The sequence below is a fragment of the Borostomias antarcticus genome, assembly GCF_949987555.1.
Source record: "Borostomias antarcticus genome assembly, chromosome: 9".
Taxonomy (NCBI): domain Eukaryota; kingdom Metazoa; phylum Chordata; class Actinopteri; order Stomiiformes; family Stomiidae; genus Borostomias; species Borostomias antarcticus.
The window spans coordinates 22,214,232-22,239,597 of NC_140242.1; the positions used below are offsets into that span (position 1 = coordinate 22,214,232).

Sequence of the window (25,366 nt, forward strand, 5' to 3'; positions counted from 1 at the left end):
AGTTGTCACTGTTTACTCTATTTCAAAATCAGGGAGAAAAAAACATGATCTAATATCCTCAATAATTTTGTCTCATACAGCTCCTCCTAAAGCTGAACTTGATAGCAAACTGGTTGGAGAGACAGTCACCGTGCGTGCTGGGTCAGACCTGGTTTTGGACGGTGCAGTGGGAGGTAAACCAGAGCCTAAGGTGTTCTGGTCCAAGAATGACAAGGTTCTGGAACTGGGAGAGAAGTACTCTCTGACCTACACCAGCACCAGAGCCATGGCCATCATTAAGAACTGTGATAGAAATGACACTGGCAGGTACATACTCACCGTGAAGAATGCTAGCGGCATCAAGACAGCTGCAGTCATTGTTAAAGTACTCGGTAAGAACCACAAGTACATGAATTATACAATACATTTCTATGGTATCAAATTACATTCTAAATGTCTTTCTGAATAATTTTGAGTGTCATGCCTCAGCTTCTCATCTGTAGTTGCCTGAACTACATTTATTCTTGTCTTTTGTGTTTTCAGGAAGCTCAAATTGACTGCTAATGACATTTCTTCTATTCTAGATACCCCTGGGCCTCCTGAGGGCAAGGTCACCATCAGCAGAGTCACAGAGGAGAAATGTACTGTGTCCTGGAAGATTCCAGTGGAGGATGGAGGGGACTTGGTCACTCACTACATTGTAGAAAGACGTGAGACCAGCCGCCTCAACTGGGTCATTATGGAGACAGAGTGTAAGACCTTATCATGCGTCAGCAGCAAACTGATCAAGAACAATGAGTATGTCTTCCGTGTCAGAGGAGTCAATAAGTATGGACCTGGAGTACCTCAGGAATCTGACCCCATCATTGCAAGAAATGCATACAGTAAGGATCATCTTCATTGGAACATTATCATGTATTTGTTATGATTGCATGGACATTATTTAATTCATTGAATATTTCAGAGAAAACTGCAATATAATTGTCCAATCTATTCCAGCGATTACTAGTCCTCCTGGAGCACCGGAAGCTGTAGCTGTTGGCAAGGAACATGTCATAATTGAATGGCTGAAGCCCGAGAGTGACGGTGGAAGTGAGATCAAAAACTACCTTGTGGACAAACGTGAGAAGAGCAGCACCAGGTGGACCAGGGTCAACAAGACCTTCACCATCTATGACACACGTCTGAAGATTTCAGGCCTGCTGGAGGGCAGTGACTACCAGTTCCGTGTCACAGCCGTGAACGCTGCTGGAAATAGTCAGCCTAGCGACGCCTCCCAATATGTTCTCTGCAAAGATCCAACCTGTAAGCAACACATAGGCATTGTATTAGTATATTCATAACCAAGTAATTTCCATTCATACATATAAGGCCCATCAATTATAAAAATAATGTAATAAGTGACCCATATTGTATTTGATCTTTTCCTTCTCCAGACACTCCTGCTCCACCTTCCACCCCCCGTGTCACTGACACTACCAAACACAGCATCAGCTTGGCTTGGACCAGACCCATGTACGATGGTGGTTCTGATGTGACAGGCTATGTGGTGGAGATTCTGGAGGAGGGATCAGAGCAGTGGTACAGGGCTCAACAGAAGGTTCTGAAGACCACTGAGTATGTTGCCTCTGGTCTTGCCAGCAATAAGAAGTACCGCTTCCGTGTGGCTGCTGTTAACAACAAGGGTACTGGTGAATTCAGTGAACCCAGTGTGGAAACTGAGCCTGTGGAGAAAGTCGGTATGTGTTTATGAGCTTTATTGCTATCAATAACACATTGGGTCTAATGTCATTTTATGTCAGAATGAAACAAAAGATTTGCATCTTTGAAAGGACATTGATGGAGTTTCCTCTAATCTTGTCCAACAGATATCCCAGATCTTGAGCTGGCTGATGACCTGAAGAAGACTGTGTGCCTGAGGGCTGGTGGCACTCTGAGGCTGTTTGTGACAGTGTCTGGGAGACCCACGCCAGTTGTCACCTGGAGAAAGGAGGGAGTTGACCTCCAGAGCAGAGGCTTCATCGACACCACTGACAGTTACACATCTCTGGTGGTTGAAAAGGTCCATCGGTATGATACTGGCAAATACATTGTTGAGGCAGAGAACCCATCCGGCAAGAGGACAGCAACAATTCTTGTCAAGGTTTATGGTAGGTTATGTGGACAGGCTAAATAACTAGATATGACTGTGATAGAAAAAACAAAGACTATTTCATAATGAAGAAATGTCTGTGACTGGTCAGTTAATCTGTTGTCTGTTTTCCAGACACTCCCGGACCACCTGGTGCCGTTAAAGTGAAGGATTACACCAAGGAGTCTGTGGTGATCACCTGGGACGTACCCATTGTCAATGGTGGAGCTCACATTAACAACTACATCATTGAGAAACGTGAAGCTTCAATGAAATCATACAAGACGGTTACAACTGAATGTAGGAAGACTTTGTTCAGAATCACTGGCCTCGAAGAGGGAGTGCACTACTTCTTCCGAGTGTTACCAGAAAACATCTATGGTATCGGAGAAGGCTGTGAGATCGCTGAGGCTGTGTTGGTCTGTGAAGTTCCCTCACTTCCTCAGGACATTGAGATTGTGGATGTGACCAAGTCCACAGTCATTCTGAAGTGGGAGAAGCCTCTTCACGATGGCGGCAGCCGACTGACAGGCTATGTCATTGAGGCCTGCAAGGTTGGATCAGACCGATGGAGTGCCGTGGCCTCTGTAAAAGCATCAGCGACCCAGCACACTGTCACCTCCCTGAATGAGAATGAGCAGTACCTGTTCAGAATCAGAGCTACCAACAGTAGGGGAGTCAGCGAGCCTAGAGATCTCATGTCTCCTGTCACCATTCAGGAACAGAAAGGTATGTCTGAATCATAATTACGACCACAATACAAATTATAATTGCCATTATGTATGTGTGTTCTTGTAGAATATCAAAAGTATCATAAAATATGAAGAATTAACATTGTAAATGTTTTTTTTTTTTAACAGAGGCACCCAAGATTGATCTGACCAGCATTCCACTAAAGATTGTCAACGTGCCAGCTGGCAAACCCATTGATCTCAACCTCCCCATCAAGGGCAGACCTATGCCAGCCTGCTCATGGTTCTTTGCTGGTATTAAGATGAAGGACAGCCTTGACCGTATCAAGATTGAAAGTACTGCAAAATACACCAGACTGGTTGTTCGTGAAACTACCATTGATGAGACTGGTGATTACACTCTGGAAGTAAAGAATGCTTCAGGAACTGCCAGAGAGATCATCAAAGTCATCATTCTTGGTAAGTGCATTTGTGTGTGTGTCTATGTAAGTGAACAGGCACACCATGTCATCTTTAAGAGACTATACCGGCATGTGGTATTATACTATTATACTAACCATATCCCACGTCTCCCTCTAGATAAACCAGGAATTCCTATCGGACCTTTGAAAATTGATGCAGTTGATGCCACATCCGTGACTGTGAGCTGGGAACCACCAGAGAAGGATGGAGGTGCTAACATCAGTGGTTATGTGGTTGAGCAACGAGATGCCCACCGTCCTGGCTGGCTGCCGGTATCGGAGTCTGTCACAAGGCCCACATTCAAATTCACCAGATTGACTGAAGGAACCGAGTATGTGTTCCGCGTCGCTGCTACAAACCGTTTTGGCATTGGTGGATTCCTGCAGTCTGATGTCGTTGAGTGCAAGAGTGTGAAGAGTAAGTGGAAACACTTGGATGATCCAAAAACATATTTCCATCATAAAGAGAATGAAAATAATAATTTGTGATTTGATCTAACATTTCTCTCTCGCTCCCTCTTCTTTTCTCTTCCTTTCTCGCTCTTTTCCAGCCACACCTGGGGCACCAAGCACACCAGATGTTGTGGACATGTCTCATGATGGCATGACCTTGACATGGCAGCCACCAGAGGAAGATGGCGGCTCCCAGGTGTCTGGATACATCATTGAGCGCAAAGAGACCCAGTCTGACAGATGGATGCGCATCAACAAGAACCCAGTAACAATGACCAGATACAGATCTACAGGTCTAATCGAAGGCCTGGAATATGAATACAGAGTCACAGCCATCAACTCCAGAGGTGAAGGCAAACCAAGCTTGAGCTCCAAACCTGCTATTGCCATGGATCCCATTGGTAAGTGTCTGCAATCTTGATCTTGCAATCTTGATCCCCCGCATAGGTAGAAAATTGAATGATTTTCTACCTATTTAGATTCACACTATTTGTAAACTATTTTCATGACCTTAACTGTTGTGTTTTTCTGTGTGAGCAGAGCCCCCGAGTGCACCTCTGCAGCCAAGAGTGACAGACACCACCAGGACTTCTGTGTCTCTGGCCTGGCTTCCTCCTGAGGACGAGGGCGGCTCCGTCATCACTGGCTATCTAATCGAGATGCAGAAGGTGGATCAGGTGGAATGGACCAAGTGCAACACCACACCTACAAAGATCTGTGAATACACCCTCACACACATGCCCCAGGGAGCTGAGTACAAGTTCCGTGTCATGGCCTGCAATGCTGGTGGATCAGGAGAATCAGCCCAGATACCAGGAGTGGTCAAGGTTACGGAAATGCTTGGTAAGGAAATATTTAAAAAATAATAATAAATGAGGAGAAATGTCTTTTTTATTTCCCTTGAATTTTTTTTTTTATAGCTTTCTAATAATCTGTTTTGTTTCAGACTATCCTGACTATGAGCTGGACAGTACGTACGAAGAGGGCTATGTGGTCAGACAGGGCGGAGTCATTAGACTGTCTGTGCCTATCAAGGGTAAACCAGTTCCCACCTGTAAGTGGACCAAGGACGGCCGTGATATTTCTCATAGAGCCATGATTGCCAGCAACAATGAAATCACTGAGCTGGTGATCAAGGAGGCCCACAAAGATGATTCCGGCACCTATGACTTGGTTCTGGAGAACAAATGTGGCAAGAAGATCGTCTACATCAAGGTGAAGGTGATTGGACACCCAGACACCCCAGAAGGTCCTCTGGAGTTTGATGACATTCAGGCTCGTTCTGTCAGAGTGAGTTGGAGACCTCCCTCAGATGATGGTGGCTCAGATGTCTTGGGATACATTGTTGAGAGACGTGAGGTTCCCAAGGCAGCATGGTACACTGTGGACTCCAGAGTGGTTGACACATCTCTGGTGGTCAAGGGACTGAAGGAGAATGTGGAATACCACTTCAAGGTATCAGCTGAGAACCAGTTTGGTGTCAGCAGATCACTCAAGTCTGATGAGTCTGTCATACCAAAGACACCTTTGTGTGAGTATTGGTCATGTTCAATACAAACATAATAGAGGCCTTTTAGTTTAATACCAACATTTATACTATTGTTGGCAACTGTTTTTTAGTATTGATAATCACTCCTCGAACCTCTTATGCTTATATCTACAGGTCCACCAGAACCACCAAGTAGCCCACCAGAGATCATGGATGTCACCAAGAGCACCATCTCCCTGTCCTGGTCCAGGCCAAAGGATGATGGTGGCTCTCGTGTTACAGGCTACTATGTTGAGAGAAGAGAGGTGTCCACAGAAAAGTGGGTGCGTCACAACAAGACACACATCACCACCACCATGTACACTCTTACTGGACTCATCCCTGATGCTGAATACAAGTTCAGGGTTGTGGCTCAGAATGACATCGGTCAGAGTGAGCCTGGACCTGTGTCTGATTCAGTGATCTGCAAAGATCCATTCGGTAAGTACAACATTACTTTCACCTCAATTCAGCATTGTTAGAATGATACATCCACAGGAATGTATGTAACTGAACAAGAATATAGGTACAATTTTCTTTGGGGGGCACTAAGTCGTGTGATTACAATGATTACATCCCTTTTTCACAGACAAACCAAGTCAACCAGGAGAGATTGACATAATCTCAGTCACTAAGGATTGCATCACTATCCACTGGCTGCGCCCAGAGTGTGACGGTGGAAAGGAGATCCTGGGCTACTGGATAGAGTTCAGACAGGCCGGTGAAAGTGCCTGGAAGAAATGCAACAAGGAACGCTCAAAGGACAGACAGTTCACCATGGGTGGTCTTATGGAGGCCACAGAGTACGAGTTCAGAATCTTAGCTGAGAATGAAACTGGACTTAGCAGGCCCCGCAGAACTGCCATGGGCATTAAGACCAAGCTGAGTGGTAGGTTAAAATACTGTTTAGTTGTCTGGTCCTGTAAATTGATGTTGGTGTAATCAGAGACAAACATAATAACACTATTTATTTGTAGTAATGCTTATACTTTGATTGTGTTTTTGCAGTTGGAGAGGCTCCAAGTACGAAACAAGAGATGCAAGATGTCACCACAAAACTGGGTGAATCTGGAATGCTGACATGTCAGATCATTGGCAGGCCCTTGCCTGAGATCAAATGGTACCGGTACGGCAAGGAGCTGATCGTGAGCCGCAAATACAAAACCAGCTCAGATGGTCGCAACCACTCTCTGACCGTGGTCACAGATGAACAGGAAGATGAGGGTCTGTACACCTGCAGAGCTATGAACGATGCTGGTGAGACTGAGACAAGCGGTAAACTGTTCCTACAGGCCGCCCCTCAGTTCCACCCTGGCTTCCCTCTGAAGGAGATGTACTATGCAGGCTGTGGAACAAGCCTCCGTCTCCATGTTGTCTACATCGGACGTCCTATTCCACAAATCATGTGGTTCTATGGAAAGAAGCCTCTGAACCCATCTGAGAACGTCATCATTGAGAACACAGAGAGTTACACTCATCTGGTTGTGAGGAATGTCCAGCGCAAGACCAATGCTGGCCGGTACAAGGTGCAAATGAGCAACATTTTCGGCACTGTTGAAACCACTCTTCGTGTTGAAATCCAAGGTAAAACCTTTCTATGATGACTGCAACACTTGTCATAGTTAATGTATAACCTTAGGTAACCTAAATATTTTGTATGAAAATGTTTTTCTTTTTTGTTTCCAGATAAACCTACCATCCCAGAAGGACCCATTGTTGTGGATGCTCTACTGAAGAGCTCTGTGATCATCAGCTGGAAGCCTCCCAAAGATGATGGTGGCTCAATGGTCACCAACTATATTGTTGAGAAACGTGAAGCAAAGGAGGGAGAGGAGTGGCACCTGGTGTCATCCTCTGTCTCAGGAACAACCTGCCGCATTCCGAACCTGACTGAGAATGCTGGATATTACTTCCGTGTTTCCGCGCAGAACCAGTATGGTGTCAGTCCGGCTCTGGAGATTCCAGCTGTTCTCATCATAAAGAGTCCATTCGGTCAGTAGAATGACAATTATGATTCACAGCAAAAGATAGAATTCACTAACATGATCAGATAAGATATTAAGAGTACACTAATTATTATTAAGTGCATTAAGACACGTTTTTTTATGTTTTTCAGAAAAACCCGGAATCCCACAGCAGCCGGTTGTCACCAATGTCACAAAGGACTCATGTCTTGTGTCTTGGAAACCACCAAGCAGTGACGGAGGTGCAAAGATTAAGAACTACTTCCTGGACAAACGTGAGAAGAAGCAGAACAAATGGATCGCAGTGACCACTGCCGAGATCCACGAGACCAGCTACAATGTCACAGGCCTGATCGAGGGCTTTGAGTACGAGTTCCGCGTCAAATGTGAGAACATTGGTGGCGAGAGTGACTGGAGTGAGATATCTGAACCCATCATTCCCAAGTCAGACCAGACTCCACGTCCTCCTGCCTTCAGGGAGGAAATCAGAGATATGACCGTGAAGTACCAAGCCAATGCTACATTTGTCTGCAAGGTGGTTGGACATCCAAAACCTACAGTGAAATGGTACAGGCGTGGCAAAGAAATTCAGGCTGATGGACAGAAGATCAAAGCACAAGAGTTCAAGGGAGGCTATTACCAACTTGTTATTACTAACGCTGATGAAAGTGACGCTACAGTGTATCAAATTAGAGCAACAAACCAAGGAGGATCCATCTCTACAACTGTGAACTTAGATGTGGATGGTATGCATATTCAAATGATTGCTTGTATAATGAATAAATAATAAATAAATATATAAATAATGTATTTTAAAATGTGATCCATATATCGATACCCCTAGCTAATACATATGTGTACCTCTTGTCTCCCACAGTTCCTGCCAAGATTCACTTGCCCGAACATCTCCAGGGCATGGGTGCGGTCCATGCTGTCCGTGGTGATGTGGTCACAATTAAGATCCCTGTCACTGGCAAACCTGAACCTGCAATCACCTGGCAGAAGGGACAAGAAATCCTCTCCAACTCTATCTACCATCAAGTCATAACAACCAGATCATTCACTTCACTTGTCTTCCAGAAGGGAGTCCAAAGGAAGGATTCTGGCTACTACATTATCACTGCCAAGAACAGATTTGGTACTGACAAGCAAACAGTTGAGCTTGATGTGGCAGATGTGCCAGAGCCTCCCAAGGGTATCAAAGTCAGTGACATCACTCGGGATTCTATTACTCTTACCTGGGATCCCCCTGCCAATGATGGTGGTAGCCCCATCATCAACTACATTGTGGAGAAGTGTCCCACTACAGCTGACCGCTGGATCCGTGCAGCCCAGACCACTGAAACTCATTACACCATGATTAACGTATTTGGCAAGACAAAGTACCAGTTCCGTGTCATTGCCGAGAACCAGTTTGGTGTCAGTGGGCCATCTCAACCAACCGAGCCTGTCACCACAAAAGAAGACAAGTCAGTTATCAGAAACTATGATGAGGAAGTTGATGAAGCTAGAGAAGTCACCAAGGACGAGGCCCCACAAAATAAAATCAAGACCTTGACATCGATGTACACCATATCTGAAGAGCTGGCTAGAGGACAGTTTGGTATCGTTCATCGCTGTGTTGAAACCAGCACCAAGAAGACATTCCTTGCCAAGTTTATCAAAGTGAAAGGAACAGATCAGGAGTTGGTATATAGGGAGATTGAAACCCTTAATCTAGCAAGACACAAAAATCTACTGTACCTGCATGAGTACTTTGAGAGCATGGAGGAGATGGTCTTGACCTACGAGTTCATCTCGGGCGTTGATGTCTTTGAACGGCTTGGCACAGGAAACTTTGAGCTCACAGAGCAGGAGATTGTTAGGTACATGAGGCAGGTGTGTCAAGGTATCCAGTTCCTGCACAGTCACCACTATGGTCATTTCGATATCAGACCTGAAAACATTGTCTACTCTACAAGGAAGAGCACACATATTAAGATTATTGAGATGGGCCAAGCTAGACTGCTGACTCCAGGAGACAACATCAGAATCCAGTTCACTTCTCCAGAGTACTGTGCACCTGAAGTCCACCGCCACGATATGGTCAGCACTGCAACAGACATGTGGTCAGTTGGTGTACTGGCATACGTGCTCCTCAGTGGCCTTAATCCATTTGCTGCAGAGTCCACTACCAAAATGATAGAAAATATCTCCAATGTTGAGTATATCTTTGACAGCGAGGCTTTCAAGGACACCAGTTTGGAAGCTATGGACTTTGTAGACCGGCTCCTAATAAAGGACAGAAAGCTGCGCATGACTGCCTCCGAAGCTTTGGAGCATCCTTGGCTGAAGATGAAGTTGGAACACATCAGCTCAAAGATCATTAAGACACTGAGACACAGAAGGTATTATCAGACAGTGGTAAAGAGGGAGTGGAACACCATTGTATCAGCAGCACGTGTTGCCTACGGTGGGGCTTTCAGAAGCCAAAGAGGAGTGTCCGTTGGCAAGGTGAAGATTGCCTCCCCTGCCCAGGGTATCCGTGCAGGTCCAGTCATGCATGGATGTGCTGAAGAAGGCGGACATGTCAGATTCACCTGCAGCATTGACAATTATGACAAGACCACACAGGTGACCTGGTACTTCGGCTCGAGGCAACTGCATCCAAGTCCTAAGTATGAAATTACCTACAGCAATGGATTTGCCAGCATGTACGTCAAGGACATCGAAACATCCGATGATGGTGTTTACAGGTGCAAAGTCGTCAGTGAGGACAGTGAAGACAGTGCTTATGCAGAGCTCTTTGTTGACACTGTGAGATGTTACCGTGAGTTCTTTATTGGGCGCTCTGTCAAGAAACTGAGGAGGAAGCTTGACAAGACAAAACTGATGCAGAGACCACCTGAGTTCACTCTGCCTCTCTTCAACCGTGCTGCTTACATTGGTGAGGATGTGCGTTTCGGTGTCACCATCACCGTGCATCCAGAGCCACATGTTACATGGCTGAAGGCTGGCCAAAGAATCAAACCAGGAGACAATGATAGGAAGTACACCTTCATTAGTGACAAGGGTCTCTATCAGCTGATGATCCACAACCTAGACCTTGATGATGATGCTGAGTACACCGTCATGGCCCACAACAAGTTTGGCGAGGACAGCTGCACTGCTCGCCTCACAGTAACCCCTCATCCTGTGACAGAAGAGACCATGAGGCCCATGTTCAAACGGCTGTTGACTAATGTGGAGTGCATTGAAGGAAACAGTGTCCGCTTTGATCTTAGAGTCTCTGGAATACCTGCACCAACTCTGAAGTGGGAGAAGGATGGTAAGCCTCTACAGTTTGGACCACAGATTGCAGTTGTTCAAGAGGATATAGACTATCATGTTCTACACATCAGAGATACTCTTATTGAGGACTCTGGAGTATACAGGGTTACTGCAACAAATTCTGCTGGATCTGTAAGCTGCCAAGCCACACTTTCAGTGGAGCGCCTCACATACACAAGGAGAGAATATAAGAGTGAGGAGGAGAAACAGAGATATGTTCAGAAACAGATTGACAAGACAATGAAGATGGCTCAGTACCTGGCCACTACTGAAGAACACACAGGACTCAATCCTGTGGCACAAGAGGCCTTGAAACATGCTGCAGATATTTACAAGCCTGCAGTGAGTACCAAACATGTCCAGGGCGAGTTTGACATTGCGAAGGAAACACAGGTCAAGATGTCAATTGTGGAAGAGAGGAAAATCCGAATGCCCTATGAGATCCCTGAACCTCGTGTGCATGATGCTACTGCCCTGGGTGAAGATATGTTGATCAAACATTTTGTGCCTCTCTCAGACATGAAGTGGTACAGAAAGCTCAGAGACCAGTATGAGATTCCTGAGAAGATGGATAAGATTGTCCAGAAGAGACAGAAACGCATTCGTCTTTCCAGATGGGAGCAGTTCTATGTCATGCCCCTCCCTAGAATCACTGACCAGTACAGGCCAAAATGGCGTATTCCAAAGCTCACACAGGATGACTTGGAAACGGTCAGACCAGCCAGGCGCTCACCTTCCCCAGAGTCTGAGGCTTCCTTCAGATCAAGGAGACGTTCTCTGGGTGACCTGAGTGACGAGGAACTTCTCATGCCCATTGACGACTACCTGACCATGAGGAGAGCTGAGGTGGAGAAGATGACACTGGAGGATGAGCTGGAGCTAGGCTTCTCTGCCTCCCCACCCAGCGCTAGCCCTGTCCGCTTTGAATTATCCACCCTGCGTGGCCAGACAAGAGAGAGACATGTGGCCAGACAAGAGAGAGAGATGAAAGTAGTTGAGGGAACCAAGACAACAGAGGTCCGCTCTCTCTCCCACTTTATGAGAAGGAGGAGATCCCTCTCACCCACATACATTGAGTTGATGCGTCCTGTTTCTGAGCTGATCAGACCTCCTCGCACACGTCCTGCTGTGGAGGTTGAGGGAGAAATAGTGGAGAGAAGGTCGCCCACTCCAGAGAGGACACGTCCACGCTCCCCCAGCCCTGTCTCCACAGAGAGATCCTCTAGGTCATCCTCCAGGTTTGAGAGGTCAGCCAGGTTTGACATCATGTCCAGATACGAGGCCAGAAAAGCTGCCTTGAAGTCTGAGAGGAAGTACCAAGTCGTAACCCAGACACCCTTCAGCCTTGACCATTCCCCTCGTGTGACTGTAAGAATGCGCTCACACCGGGTCCCATGTGGTCAGGACACCAAGTTCACACTGAATGTCCAAGCTAAGCCTGAGGCTGAGATCACATGGTTCCACAATGGACAACAGATTCTGGAGAGCAGCAAGTACAAGTTTACCAATATGAGTGGAGTTCTATCCATCCAGATCTTTGACTGCCATGCAGAGGATAGCGGCACGTATCGTGTTGTCTGTGCCAATGCTAAGGGCGAAGCTTCAGACTATGGCACCTTGGATGTGTCTGGAGGTGAATTCACCACATACATGTCACGTCGCAAAGATGAGGAGCCTCCCAAACGATTTGTCCCTGACATCACCAAGACTGATCATTACCACACATCATCCTTCAAGGTAGCTTCCTCCTCCAAAACACAACTGGAAGTGCAAGAAACAAAATCCAAGTTGACTGAAACACGTGAGGTTGTTTCGAGTGACAGATATGCAGCTGCATCTGAGAGATACTCCTCAGCTGAAAGATATGCAGCTGCATCTGAGAGGTACTCCTCAGCTGAAAGATATGCAGCTGCATCTGAGAGGTACTCCTCAGCAGAAAGATATGCATCGTCTGCCAAATACGCCTCAACCGAATACCTGTCATCATCTTATTCATCAGCATCATCTGAACGGTTTGCTGAGAAACATGCGTCATCAGAAGCCAAAGTGACAGCTTTGCAATCCACAGCGGTTGAGGAGGTGACAGTCCATAAAGTGAAGGCTACTCTGCCTGCCAGAATACTCACTAAACCACAGTCAGTGACAGTCAGTGAGGGAGAGTCTGTTAGATTCACGTGCGACATTGATGGTGAACCAGCACCCAGTGTGACATGGATGCATGAGGGTCAAACTATTGTGTCCTCTTCCCGTCATCTGGTGACCACAACACAATACAAGTCTATCTTTGAGATTTCATCTGTTCAGTCTTCTGATGAGGGCAGCTACACTCTGGTGGTTGAGAACACCATGGGCAGACAGGAAGCTCGATTCACTGTGACCATTCGCAGAACTGCTCCCAAGGAGGAGGTTACTGTTAAAGTCCCTGAGCCATCTGTTAAATCTCCTGAGCCCGCAGTGAAATCTCCTGAACCATCCATTAAATCTCCAGAGCCCTCAGTGAAATCTCCGGCACCATCAGTGAAATCCCCTGAGCCCTCAGTGAAATCTCCGGAACCATCAGTGAAATCCCCTGAGCCCTCAGTGAAATCTCCTGAACCATCAGTGAAATCTCCTGAACCAAGTGTCAAGTCCCCAGAGCCAGAAAGAATCAAATCTCCAATGAGTATCAAGTCTCCTGAACCAATAGCCTCACCTGCCAGGTTGAAATCTCCACCCCCAGTCAAGTCTCCTGAACCAATCACCTCTCCTCAGAGAGTGAAATCTCCACCCACTGTAAAGTCCCCAGGGCCAATCATGTCTCCTCAGAGGGTAAAGTCCCCACCCCCAGTCAAGTCACCTGAACCAATCACCTCTCCTCAGGGAGTGAAATCCCCTCCCTCAGTCAAGTCCCCAGAGCCAATCACTTCACCTGCAAGGGTGAAATCCCCTCCTGCAATCAAGTCCCCAGGGCCAATCACTTCACCTTTTAGGGTGAAATCTCCTCCCACAGTTAAGTCCCCAGAACCAATCACTTCACCTCTTAGGGTGAAATCTCCTCCCACAGTCAAGTCTCCTGAGCCAATAACATCACCAAAGAGAATGAAATCTCCACCAAGTATCAAATCCCCACCTCCTTTAAAGGCACCAAAGATTGCAAAACAACTCACAGCAGAGGCATGTGAGGGCAAAGTGAAAATGTCTTGTGTTGCTGAAAGCAGTCTGATAGAAGTTGTGTGGTACATGAACGGGAGGAGACTGACTGAGAGCAGCCACTATGAGTTCCATAGTTCTGCTGATGGAACCTGCTATCTCTATATCAATGAGCTTTCCAACAATGACCAGGGTGAATACACCTGTGAAGTCAACACCGAAGGAGGAGTCTCCAAGAGCTCCTTCTCCTTCGTTGGCCAAGTGTTCCAATCCATCCGCAAGAAAGTGACATCTTATGTTGAGCAGCAAATGGCTATCAGAGGTAAGAACCATGTAGAAGCAAACATATTCATTAACACCATCACATCTTAGAGTAGTTGCCATGTCTCTAATGGGTGCTTTTTTCTTTCCCTTACATTTCAGGATCAATGAAAACACAAGAAATGCAAATGACAAGTCAAAGAGAGGCAGCAGCAATGGCCTCCCTTATGAAATCAGAACAGATGATGAAGAAAGAAATCCACGGAGAGTCCAAGATGGTCATGATGGAGCAGAGCATGATGGAGCGTGAGAGTTTCTCCTCCCAGGCTTTCCAAATGGCCTCCTCCATGCAAGAGACCTCCTTCAGCAGCTCCAGCATTGCTGAGGTCAAGTTTGAGACCATGTCCATGTCCAGTATGTCCTCTTTAACCTCAGAGACTTACGCCATGAGCTCCAGCACTGAAATGTCCAGCCATGTTGAGGGCTCCTCAATGAGAGCCATCAGCCATAGCAGTCAAGGTGAGATGGCGTTTAAAGCTACATTTTGTAAAATGCATTTCAAACAATCATGAACCTTAATTTATTTATTTAATTATAAAAAAATAGACCTGTATTTAAACTCGAAAATCAGCTGACATGCGAACCTCATTCACAGTGATGTTGAGTAGATGTTGAGTACATGTTGTCTCTCCGTGTGCCATGCTCTTAATAGTATCATGTTTCTAAGCATTCCATACGTTCATTATGCAGGTTCTCCACCAAGAATTGAGGCTCTCCCAGAAGACATCAGCATTGAGACAGGAAAGGTCCTGACTGTGGCCTGCGCCTTCTCCGGAGACCCAGTACCTCACATTGAGTGGTCCCGCTCAGGAAGAGTCCTGCCAGGAGAGCAAGCGAGTGGCAGGTTCCACATCGAGACCCTTGAGGACCTCACTACACTCATCATCACTGGTGTGAGAGAGGACGATGCTGGGGCGTATACCCTCAAACTGTTCAATGAGCATGGATCTGACACAGCAACAGTTAACATTAGTATTCGATCAATGTAAAAACAGTCAATCTAATTTCTATCCTCCCCTTTCCCTCCTTCAATGCCTTTTTATTTATTAATTGAACAAAATAATCTTACTTGATAAAGACCTGGATTTCTGTTCTTGTAAATATGAACTATTTTTATACCAAACTTGACATGAATTTATGCCAAACTAGACTAAAGTCTAAAGTTGTTATAAAATGTGCCATATTGGATAATTATGACTTAGGATTTTTGATCCATTTTTCTGTGACATGTACATAATGTATATAGCCGAATTGAACGGTTATGGAAAATGTATGCATTGTTATTTATGACAATATTAACTGAAACAAATGAAACTGAACGTTTAAAAGGAGAAAGTTTCACATGAAACGAATACCCTGTTAAACCTGAAACTAAACTGTGCCTCAACAATAAGTTGAAGTCTTAAGATTGCCTCAACAGGTAGAGAGGCTCCCTGTTGAAGTTTACTAAATCAGAGAGACAATATTATACACTGTATGTTTCTATGTGCAGTGATATTACAGTACTCCTATGAATTGTAACATGAGCATAAGACCCTGAGTGCTGTTTGCATCTACCCTCATGTAAGCAGCATGACTAGGTCTTGTGTTCTGACTGACTATGTCATACCACCATTTTAATGACATGCTCAAAGTGCGAGCGGCCTGCACTCAATGAGCTCAAATGTTTTTTGTGCTCTATTTCTGGCCAATGACTGCTTGAATGAACTTTCAGAAGTAACATCACCTGGCCATTCACAAAGAAAGTCCATCTTGCGCTTGTTTGCAGAGGTAGAGCCATCTCTTGGAGGATTGCAGCGTGTTTGTGTGTTAGCTTTAGAATTTCACCTTGTCAGTTATTAAGGGCAAACATCAAGCTAGTGTACCACAGTGAAACCATCCACTGTGTTAAGTGAAGAGAAAAAGTGAATTAGTTGTTTGTCCTGAACTTTGGTTTGATTGAAATTAGAATTGTAGTCTATTTACGCAACCTCCTTGAGTTTTATTGATTATTGATTTAATAAAGCATGATATCAGCACTACAAAATGCCTGTGTTTTTAGTGATTCATCAAATTTTTTCTCAGCAATAAGAGTCAAATTAAGACTCAGCAATAAGAGTCAAATTAAGCAACACAAGACAGGTGAAAAGTAATAGTTTGTATTGTGGCGATCATGAAAAAGGTAGGAGGCAGCAGTCAGAATCCTCCTGTATTGGGGTTTATTATGCACGAGACACATGCCATACAGACTGCTCTCTGGGAATAGGCATGGGGGAAAGGGCCAAGACAAGGGGAAGAGAGACAAATGGAAAGACAGAGCGTCTCACTCTTACATCAAACTAGTTCACAAATCATTTACATGGCTAGGCTTAGGCTACTAATTTGCTATCGTTGAATCAAAATAAAACCAAACCCAAGACGCTGGCATCAAATTGGCCCCATTGTGTTCAATTTCTTCACCTTTTTTGTATTTGTATTATTATTATTTTAATATGTATTTAATAACCTTTATTTTATTGAGATCCAATATCTCATTTACAAGGGAGATCTGGCCAAAATAGCAGCATAAAAAGTTACAGACAAAAATAGCAGCAATAAAGGGGCCAAGCACAACAAACGCTTTGAAGGCAACATGTCGACCAGGCCATAGCCACATATGAACTATGAGGCCATTGAAAATCAATAAAAAATACCATGAAAATGCGATGGGTGGCTTTGTAGAAAAACGCTTATATCGCCGTAAAAAATTAAACTAGCGATTTTGAGTCCAATAAGTTGTAGAGCATGCTATGACCTACCCATACAAGAAATATGAACCCCATTTGGTCACGGGGGCGCCACAACAATCAATTGCGTTGTAGTCCTTTTTAAGGATTGTGGCTGGTTTTAGCGCCACCCTGTGGCCAATCTGCCTCATACTTCTTCATGAACCATTAGGCATGCTCTGGTACCACTGTAACAGGTTTCGGAAAAATCTGCTTGGTGGTTAGGGCTGAACAGGAAATGAGCTCTCTAGCGCCCCCATTTGGTTTGATCGGGCCAATAATGGAGGGTTATCCTCCGTTTATGTGTGGTGATATCGCTACAAAGTTGCGTGGTGTTCCATCCAACCGTTCAGGACTTATACACCTTCATCTGAAAAGCCATGCTCTCTGCAATATTCATTGGTTCATAGTGGCTCTTATAATCAACTGTTCAAACTTTTGCTGAGATGTAACTTTAGATATTGGTCCCTAGATTGGGCCGTTCAGAACACCTTTATGTGAAAAGCCATGCCCTCTGCAATAGTCATTGGCTCATGCAAAGTTTCACGATTCTAGCTCTAATGGGGCATGAGATATGCATGTTCAAAGTTCGCCATTTCAAATGGTTGCTATAGGGCCCCCCTTTGACGAATTGATGTGAGACTTGTTCCATGGCCTATTTGCATGATCCTCTTCCATTGTGCAAAGTTTCGTAAAAAGTTACCAGTCGCTTATAGGGGCTGCCATAGACTTCCATGGCAGAATAATAATACTACCAAATATACCTGCAAGCAGGAATGTGGGGGCCAAGCAGTTTAACTGCAAGCAGACAAGGAATCAGCTAGACTGACGTGGTGACATGTTTGACAAGGGTCAAGGATGGGCCCGAGATTTTCGGAAGTCAGACATATGGTTGAACAGGATTCGATCTTTGTACCTGCTGCTTGCAAGGCCAACATGCTAACCACTGTGCTACGCCGGATGTTACGAAGGTGAATCACCCTAGTCCACAAGGCATGTTAGCCTTCGCTAACCTATTAGCTGAATCCCAATCTGAGTCTGAGTCCTGAGCACTTAATTAATGTCAACTGGAAGGGCCAGAGGGTGGAAGGGCCCTAAATTCAACAAATAAATGATTGGATGTGCCAGAACTTTCTCCAACTAAACAAAAATAAAACTGAAGTAATTGTCTTTGGAGCCAAAGAAGAACGATTTAAAGTCAGTGCTCAACTTCAATCACTAATGCTAAAAACCACAAACGAAGGCAGAAATCTTGGTGTAGTCATGGACTCAGACCTGAATTTCAACAGCCACATTAAGTCAATTACAAAGTCAGCCTACTATCACCTGAAGAATATATCAAGGATCAAAGGATTTATGTCCCAGAAGGATTTGGAAAAACTTGTCCATGCGTTTATCTTCAGTAGACTCGACTACTGTAACGGCATGTATACAGGTCTCTCTAAAAAATCTATCAGACAGCTGCAGCTGATTCAGAACGCTGCTGCTCGAGTCCTCACTAAGACTAAGAAAGTGGAGCATATCACACCAGTACTAAGGTCTTTACACTGGCTTCCTGTCTGTCAAAGAATTGACTTTAAAATACTGCTGTTGGTTTATAAAGCACTGAATGGTCTAGGGCCAAAATATATCTCTGATCTGCTCATATGCTATGAACCATCCAGACCCCTCAGGTCGTCTGGCACAGGTCTGCTTTCTGTCCCCAGAGTTAAAACAAAACATGGAGAAGCAGCATTCAGTTTTTATGCTCCACATATCTGGAACAAACTTCCAGAAAACTGCAGGTCTGCTGCAACTCTTGGTTCTTTTAAAACAAGCCTGAAGACTTTTCTTTTTGCCACTGCTTTCTAAGAGGAGCTATGTTTATCAGTATACTGCACTGTAACTTTTATTCCTGTATTCTATTTGTCCTGCTTTTTGTTTAAATGTCTATAATGACTTGCTTTTTGTTTTAATGCTTTTAATTTGTCCTGCCTTTTGTTTTAAATGTCTATAATGTCTTGCTTTTTGTTTTAATGCTTTTAATGTCTCATGTAAAGCACCTTGAATTGCCCTGTGGCTGAAATGTGCTATATAAATAAACTTGCCTTGCCTTGCCTTGCCTAAATTAAATGCTATTAAAGCATTTATGATACAATCCAACTTCCTGTTTAGCGGCATTGTCGCCAAATGCAATTGGCTGTCACAAGCGAACACATCCAAATCTCATATTGAACCTTTGTAGACTAGGATTGGTCTACAGATTATGTGTAGGCCTACCACGTTTCATGCAGATAGGAGGAAAATCTGACATGGGGTTGTACGAGATTTAAACTCAGTACCTGCTGCTTGCAAGGCCGACTTGCTATCCACTGTGCTACGCCTGATCTTGCAAAGGAGAATCGCCCTAGTCCACAAGGCATGTCAGCCGTTGCTTCCTCTCGATTGAGTGAGAGGGGGGTGTCGTCCTTTAAATTGGCACATGTCGAAAAGTATACATAGCAGAGCGTAACTATTTACTTCTATAGAATCCAGACAATCACACAAACATTTTGAGGTATAAAATGTCCTTCTGTCTTCAAAAGTGTAGGAGAGGTGACGAGTTAGAAACACAACATTGATTCAGTCATTTTCTGCTTCAAGTTAGAGCGTGGCTCCATTGGTTTCAATGGAGGGGGGGAGTGATCATTCAAACTGTCTCACGGCAAAAAATTATACATCGGAGAGCTTAGCTTTTTGGATTTTACAAATCCCAAGAGTCATGTGAACATTTTTATATATAATATGTGTATAAGCTGTGCAAATTGGAAGAGGGATGGCAGTTTAGAAAATGTGTGACATTTTTCCTAAGTGCGTCTCTCCCCACTCTAAAATCTGTGAAATTTTGCAGAACACAAAAAGTGTAACTTGCATTCTGCAATCAAGAGAATGAAAAATAATAAAACCATGGTATGTTTTGAACTCGGCTTGACGCAAGGAATCCAATGATCCCTGAATCATTAAAATCGAACAAACGGTTCAAAGGTTACAAGCATAAACGTGACTCCAACTTTGACACGTTGGTGGCGCTAGAGTGCTCAACTTGTCAACATGTGACTTGGTTACAGAGGTCACGGGAGGGTCCCTAACCAGTCTGCTAAATGTGCTTTTGATACATTAAAGCATTTATGCGATATGTCCTAACTTCCTGTTTGGAGGCTTTGTCGCCAAATTCAATTGGCTGTCACAAGCAAATGCATTGGAATATCAACAATTCAAATCAATCCTTTGTAGACATTGGTCTCCAGATATGATAGATCCATATGTGTATTAATTTTTTTGCAGATTGGTGAAAATCTATAGGAGGAGTAGCATTTTAAGTGTTTTTCACTAAATCCAAAATGGCAGACAATCCAATATAGTATGCATGACATAATAGGGTTCGTTTAACTCGGCTTGAGCCAAGGAATCATATGGCACCTTGATTTTGAAAATTGGAGTTACGGGTCAAAAGTGGCGTGCATAAATGCATTGCCAACTTTGACATGTTGGTGGCGCTAGAGTGTAGGAGCTGAGGACATGGGTCTTGGTGAAAGGGGTCATGGGACTGTCCCGAATCAGTGTGCCAAATTTCATAACTTTCTACCATACAGTTCTATGGGCTGCCATAGACTCCAATGGCAGAAGAGTATAAGAAAGAAAGAATGAAAAAAAAGGATAATAATAAGAAAAGGTAGAAACATAATGGTGCAAGTACAAGGCTAGACTGACGTGGCGACATGTTGGACAAGGGTCAAGGATGGTTCCGAGAATTTCGAAAGTCACACATATTACTTACTCTGAACAATAGGCACAAGAGTCCCTGGTCTGTGAGCCAAATTTCACAACTTTTAACTGGCAGCAGCGACCGACAACGATTCTGTTGTCTGCCATTGACTTCCACAGCAGCATAATTATAATAATTATAAGAATGCATTTTCGATGAACGGGAATCGAACCCTGAACTCGCTGCTTGCGAGACTGACACGCTACCCGCTGTTCCACGACGGATCTTACAAACACAATTCGCAGATTTGAGTGGATAATGTCAGCTTTTGCTTCCTCTTGGTAGAGTGAGTCCTGAGCACTTAATGTCACCTGGTAGGGTTGCTTCCTCTCGGTAGAGTGAGAGGGGGGGGTGTCGTTGTTTAAATTGGCACACAGCGAAAAGTATACATAGCATAGCTCAACTATTTACTTCTTCAGAATCCAGACAATCACGCGAACATTTCCATGTATAATATGTCCTTCGGTCTTCAGAAATGTAGGAGAGGTGAAGAGTTAGAAACAGTTAGAGATTCTAGAGCGAAGAGAGATTTTCTAGAGCGTGGCTCCATTGATTTCAATGGAGGGGGGGTAGTCATTATTCGAACTGTCACAGAGTGAAAAATATACATCAAAGAGCTTAGCTTTTTTGATTTTATGAATCCCAAGAGTCGTGTGAACGTTTTGATATATAAAATGTGTATGAGCTGTGAGATTTGGAGGGGGATGGCAGTTTAGAAAATGTGTGACTTTTTCCAAAATGCGCCTTTCAACACTCAGAAACTGGTGAAATTGTGCAGAAGACAAAAAGTGTTCCTTTCATTCTGCAATCAAACAAATGAAGTAATAATGAAACCATGGGGTGTTTTGAACTCAGCATGAGCCAGGGAATCCATTGCTACCATAACTTTGAAGATTGGACATACAGTTCAAAAGTTACTGGCATAAACGCAACTCCAACTTTGACATGCTGGTGGCGCTAGAGTGCACGAGATGTCAACATGAGGCTTGGTGACAGATGTCATTGGTGTGTCCTGGATGAGTGTGCCAAATGTGGTTTTGATAGATTAAACATTACTGAGATATGACCCCAGTTCCTGTTTTGCAGCTTTTCTGCCAATTTTGATTGGCTGTCACGAGCAAACGCAATGGATAATCAAAAATCCCTGTACATCCTTTGTAGACATTGGTGTATAGATGACATCCACCGATTTTCGTGCAGATTGGTGAAAGTTCCTAGGAGGAGATACATTTTAAGGGTTTTGCACATCATTCAAAATGGCGGAGAAGCCAAGATGGCCACAATGACGTCATAGAGTGCGTTGAATCCGGCTTGAGCCAAGGAATTGAAGGACACCTGAGGTTTATAAATTGGACTTGCTGAAGAAAAGCTACATGCATAAATGCACCTCCAACTTTGACACGTTGGTGGCGCTAGAGAGGGCGAGGTCTGGACATGGGTCTTGGTGAAAAGACTCAGGGGACTGTCATGAATAAGTGTGCCAATTTTCACAACTTTTTACCATATGGTTCTATGGGCTGCCATAGACTCCAATGACAGAGGAAGATGAAGAATAAATATAGCTGCAAGCAGCAATGTGGGGGCCAAGCAGGACGCGCGACCAGCGCATCAAAGACAAAAAGCGAAACACGCCATAGCCACATTCGAATCCCTACCGCAGTTTTGAAAATCGGGCATACGGTTCAGAATAAACGCACTTCCAACTTTGGCAGGTTGGTGGCGCTAGAGAGTTCGAGGTGTTGACTTGGTGACAGGGGTCACGGGACCGTCCCCGACGAGTGTGCCAAATGTGGTTATGATACAACAAAACGTTATTGAGATATGACCACACTTCCTGTTTGGTGGCTTGGACGCCAAATTCGATTGGCTGTAGTGAGTGAACGCCTTCGACAATCGAAAATCCCTGTAATCCTTTTGTGGACATTGGTCTAGAGAATGTGTACAGCCAGTTTCATGTAGATTGGTGAAAATCCCTAGGAGAAGATACATTTTGAGTGATTTACACAAAATACAAAATGGTGGGAAATCCCATTGGCAGGGCCGGACTGGCCATGTGGCGTACCGGGCAAATGCCCGGTGGGCCGGACCTACTTGTGGGCCGATCTAAAAAAAAAAGAGCTAACGAACGGCCCATAGAGCAGGGACAGCGGCCCATTGGTCCATTTTCTACACTGACAGTGGGCTGGCCCAAATGGCCTGTCACCCCGTCAACAAATCGCGCAGCAGCACCCCCCCCCCCCCCCCCCCCGTCAACAAATCGCGCAGCAGCACCCCCCCCCCCCCCCCGTCAACAAATCGCGCAGCAGCACCCCCCCCCCCCCCGTCAACAAAACGAACCCATCTCTCCGCGTCAGCTCGGCTAGTGGCCTGACTGGGGCTACATTTCCCGGTAGGAAATATTCACCCAGTCCAGCCCTGGGTCCGGTCGATTGTGGTGGGCCGGTCTGGGCCAAAAATGCCAGGGCCGATTTTTTGTCCCAGTCCGTCCCTGCCCATTGGTGGAAAATGATATCATAGGGTGCGATGAACTCGGCATGAGCCAGGGATTCCAACGGTACCTTATTTTTGAAAATTGGTTTAACAGGTCAAAATTTGTGTGCCTAAATGCACTTCCAACTTTGACATGGTGGTGGCGCTAGACGGTTCGAGCTGTCGGGATGACACTTGCTGACAGGCTTCATGGGACTTTCCCTGATGAGTGTTCCAAATGTGGCTTTGATACATTAACAATTTCCTGAGATATGACCACACTTCCTGTTTAGCGGCTTGGTCGCCAAATTCGATTGGCTGTAGCGGGCGAACGCTTTCGAGAATCGAAAATCCTTTTATGATTCCTATAGACATTGGTCTAGAGATGACACCCACCACGTTTCGTGCAGATTGGTGAAAATTCCTAGGAGAAGATACATTTTAAGTGTTTTTCACAAAATCCAAAATGGCGGGAAATCCAATAGGGCGGAAAATGATGTCATGGGGTGCGTTGAACTCGGCTTGAGCCAAGGAATCCAACGCTACCTCGTTTTTGAAAATCGGGCTTACAGGTCAAAAGTTGTGTGCACAAATGCATCTCCAACTTTGACATGTTGGTGGCGCTAGAGAGTTCGAGCTGTGTACATGGGTCTTGGTGAAAAGACCCAAGGGACTGTCATGAATAAGTGTGCCAATTTTCATAACTTTTTACCATACGGTTCTATTGGCTGCCATAGACTCCAATGACAGAGGAAGATGAAGAATAATAAGAAAAGGTACAAGAACAATGGTGGCCTGCGCAGCTTCGCTGCTTGGCCCCCAATAAGAAAAGGTACAAGAACAATGGTGGCCTGCGCAGCTTCGCTGCTTGGCCCCCAAATAAGAAAAGGTAGAAACTTAGTGGTGGCCTACGCAGCTTCGCTGCTTGGCCCCCAATTACAATACTGTAGGTGCCTCACACCTACGGTGGCCGGGAGTCTACCTAACAGGGTTGCCAAGTCTCAGACACGCATTTCAGCCTATTGTCACATTCACACGCCACACTTCACAATGGGCCTTGTCCGAATGTCCATACTATGTATGTAGTACCTACTATACAGTACGCCAGATGCCCCTACTAACACAATCAGGTTGCAGCAATGTTGCAGAAACGTGCAATTTAGACTTTTGTATGGTCCACTCAACGTCAAGTTAAACGTGCATGCAACGCAAACGCGGTATCTGCACACAAGTTGCTGCAACGTGCAGGTCCAACGTGTCTGCAACGTGCCTGCAATGTGCACACAACGTTGTGATTTCCGTGATGATTTCGATGTATATGGCTGCAACGTTGTATACACATTTATATATTACTTTGTTACGTTGCTGCAACGTGGTCTACACTTCCGTTGGCTACATTTATAATTTGCATTACAAAACAAATCAGCTCCTTGCACAAGCTCCACTACTTCCTGAAACTCTACAGGCATATTTCTTTACCGTCCTATACTATTGGATAGCAACTGCGATGAATCCGGTGTGCAGCACACCTGATCAATCACTTCCATCCACTAGTATAGGACAGGAAAGAAATATGCCTGTAGTGTGTCAGGAAGTAGTGGAGCTTGTGCAAAGAGCCTATTAATGTCATAGTCAATGCAGCAAGCAAAATTATGGTACAAACGTTATGACACAACACCATTAACAGTTAAGAACAATTTATTTTATTAAAAAAGTACACACAATGTCTGGCCTGCAACATGATAAACAAGTTTTAAAAACAAAAAGGATTTTAAAAAAAAAAAAGAAAAGAAAAAAAAATGAAGTTATTTACAAAAAAAATGACAGGCTGTGCTCAGATAGGCTGGGGGGGGGGGGGGGGCTGTGCTCAGATGGGCTGCGGGTGGGCGTCAGATGGGCTGGGGGGCAGCTAGGAAGGGAAGTCTTCCTCATCAGAATGCTGGGGAGTGCTCAGATTGACTGTTCTTGGATGGGCTGTGCTCAGGCGGACTTCTGCAGATACCTAAAGACAATGAAATGGCCGCAAATACACAACGCACATACATGCACAAAAAAGTGGTACACAATCTTTGGAACCATGCAGTGTTGCTGGGTAGGAGAAACCCCCAAAAAACGACATCACTTACCCTTCTGCATTTAGCAGGGGCATGTTTTAATGTCTCCTGCAGCTGGGCGGCCACCTCCGCCATCGTAGCCTTCGGCATGGAGACCATAACTGCACCTTTAAGTTATCAAGAAAGGTAATGGTTTCAATTCACATCGGTCATGGACCAAAGACGATGTATTAAAAAATATTAAAAATATGAACCATTTCTTACGTGTTAGAACATTGAAGAGTGTGCTATACCTGGGGTCTGGGCCCCGCTCACTCACATGGGACGAGCTTGGAAAATCTGCAAGAT

The 25,366-nt window shown here is 44.8% G+C and overlaps 1 protein-coding gene across 1 annotated transcript in view; it reads left to right on the forward strand.

Annotated features, from left to right (window-relative positions):
- ttn.2 (titin, tandem duplicate 2) overlaps positions 1–25,366 on the forward strand; it is a gene marked incomplete at both ends in the record, with an annotated part of 185,423 nt that overhangs the window by 148,295 nt on the left and 11,762 nt on the right. The window contains 20 exons of the mRNA XM_084442903.1: positions 81–371; positions 564–863; positions 979–1,284; positions 1,416–1,718; positions 1,848–2,129; positions 2,246–2,839; positions 2,971–3,261; positions 3,382–3,681; positions 3,815–4,117; positions 4,257–4,559; positions 4,663–5,247; positions 5,380–5,685; positions 5,834–6,133; positions 6,253–6,828; positions 6,931–7,236; positions 7,361–7,954; positions 8,086–12,333; positions 12,427–13,968; positions 14,163–14,426; positions 14,658–14,952. Of these exons, the coding sequence (XP_084299029.1) occupies positions 81–371; positions 564–863; positions 979–1,284; positions 1,416–1,718; positions 1,848–2,129; positions 2,246–2,839; positions 2,971–3,261; positions 3,382–3,681; positions 3,815–4,117; positions 4,257–4,559; positions 4,663–5,247; positions 5,380–5,685; positions 5,834–6,133; positions 6,253–6,828; positions 6,931–7,236; positions 7,361–7,954; positions 8,086–12,333; positions 12,427–13,968; positions 14,163–14,426; positions 14,658–14,952 (12,289 nt within the window). The remainder of the gene's footprint in view (positions 1–80; positions 372–563; positions 864–978; positions 1,285–1,415; positions 1,719–1,847; positions 2,130–2,245; positions 2,840–2,970; positions 3,262–3,381; positions 3,682–3,814; positions 4,118–4,256; positions 4,560–4,662; positions 5,248–5,379; positions 5,686–5,833; positions 6,134–6,252; positions 6,829–6,930; positions 7,237–7,360; positions 7,955–8,085; positions 12,334–12,426; positions 13,969–14,162; positions 14,427–14,657; positions 14,953–25,366) is intronic.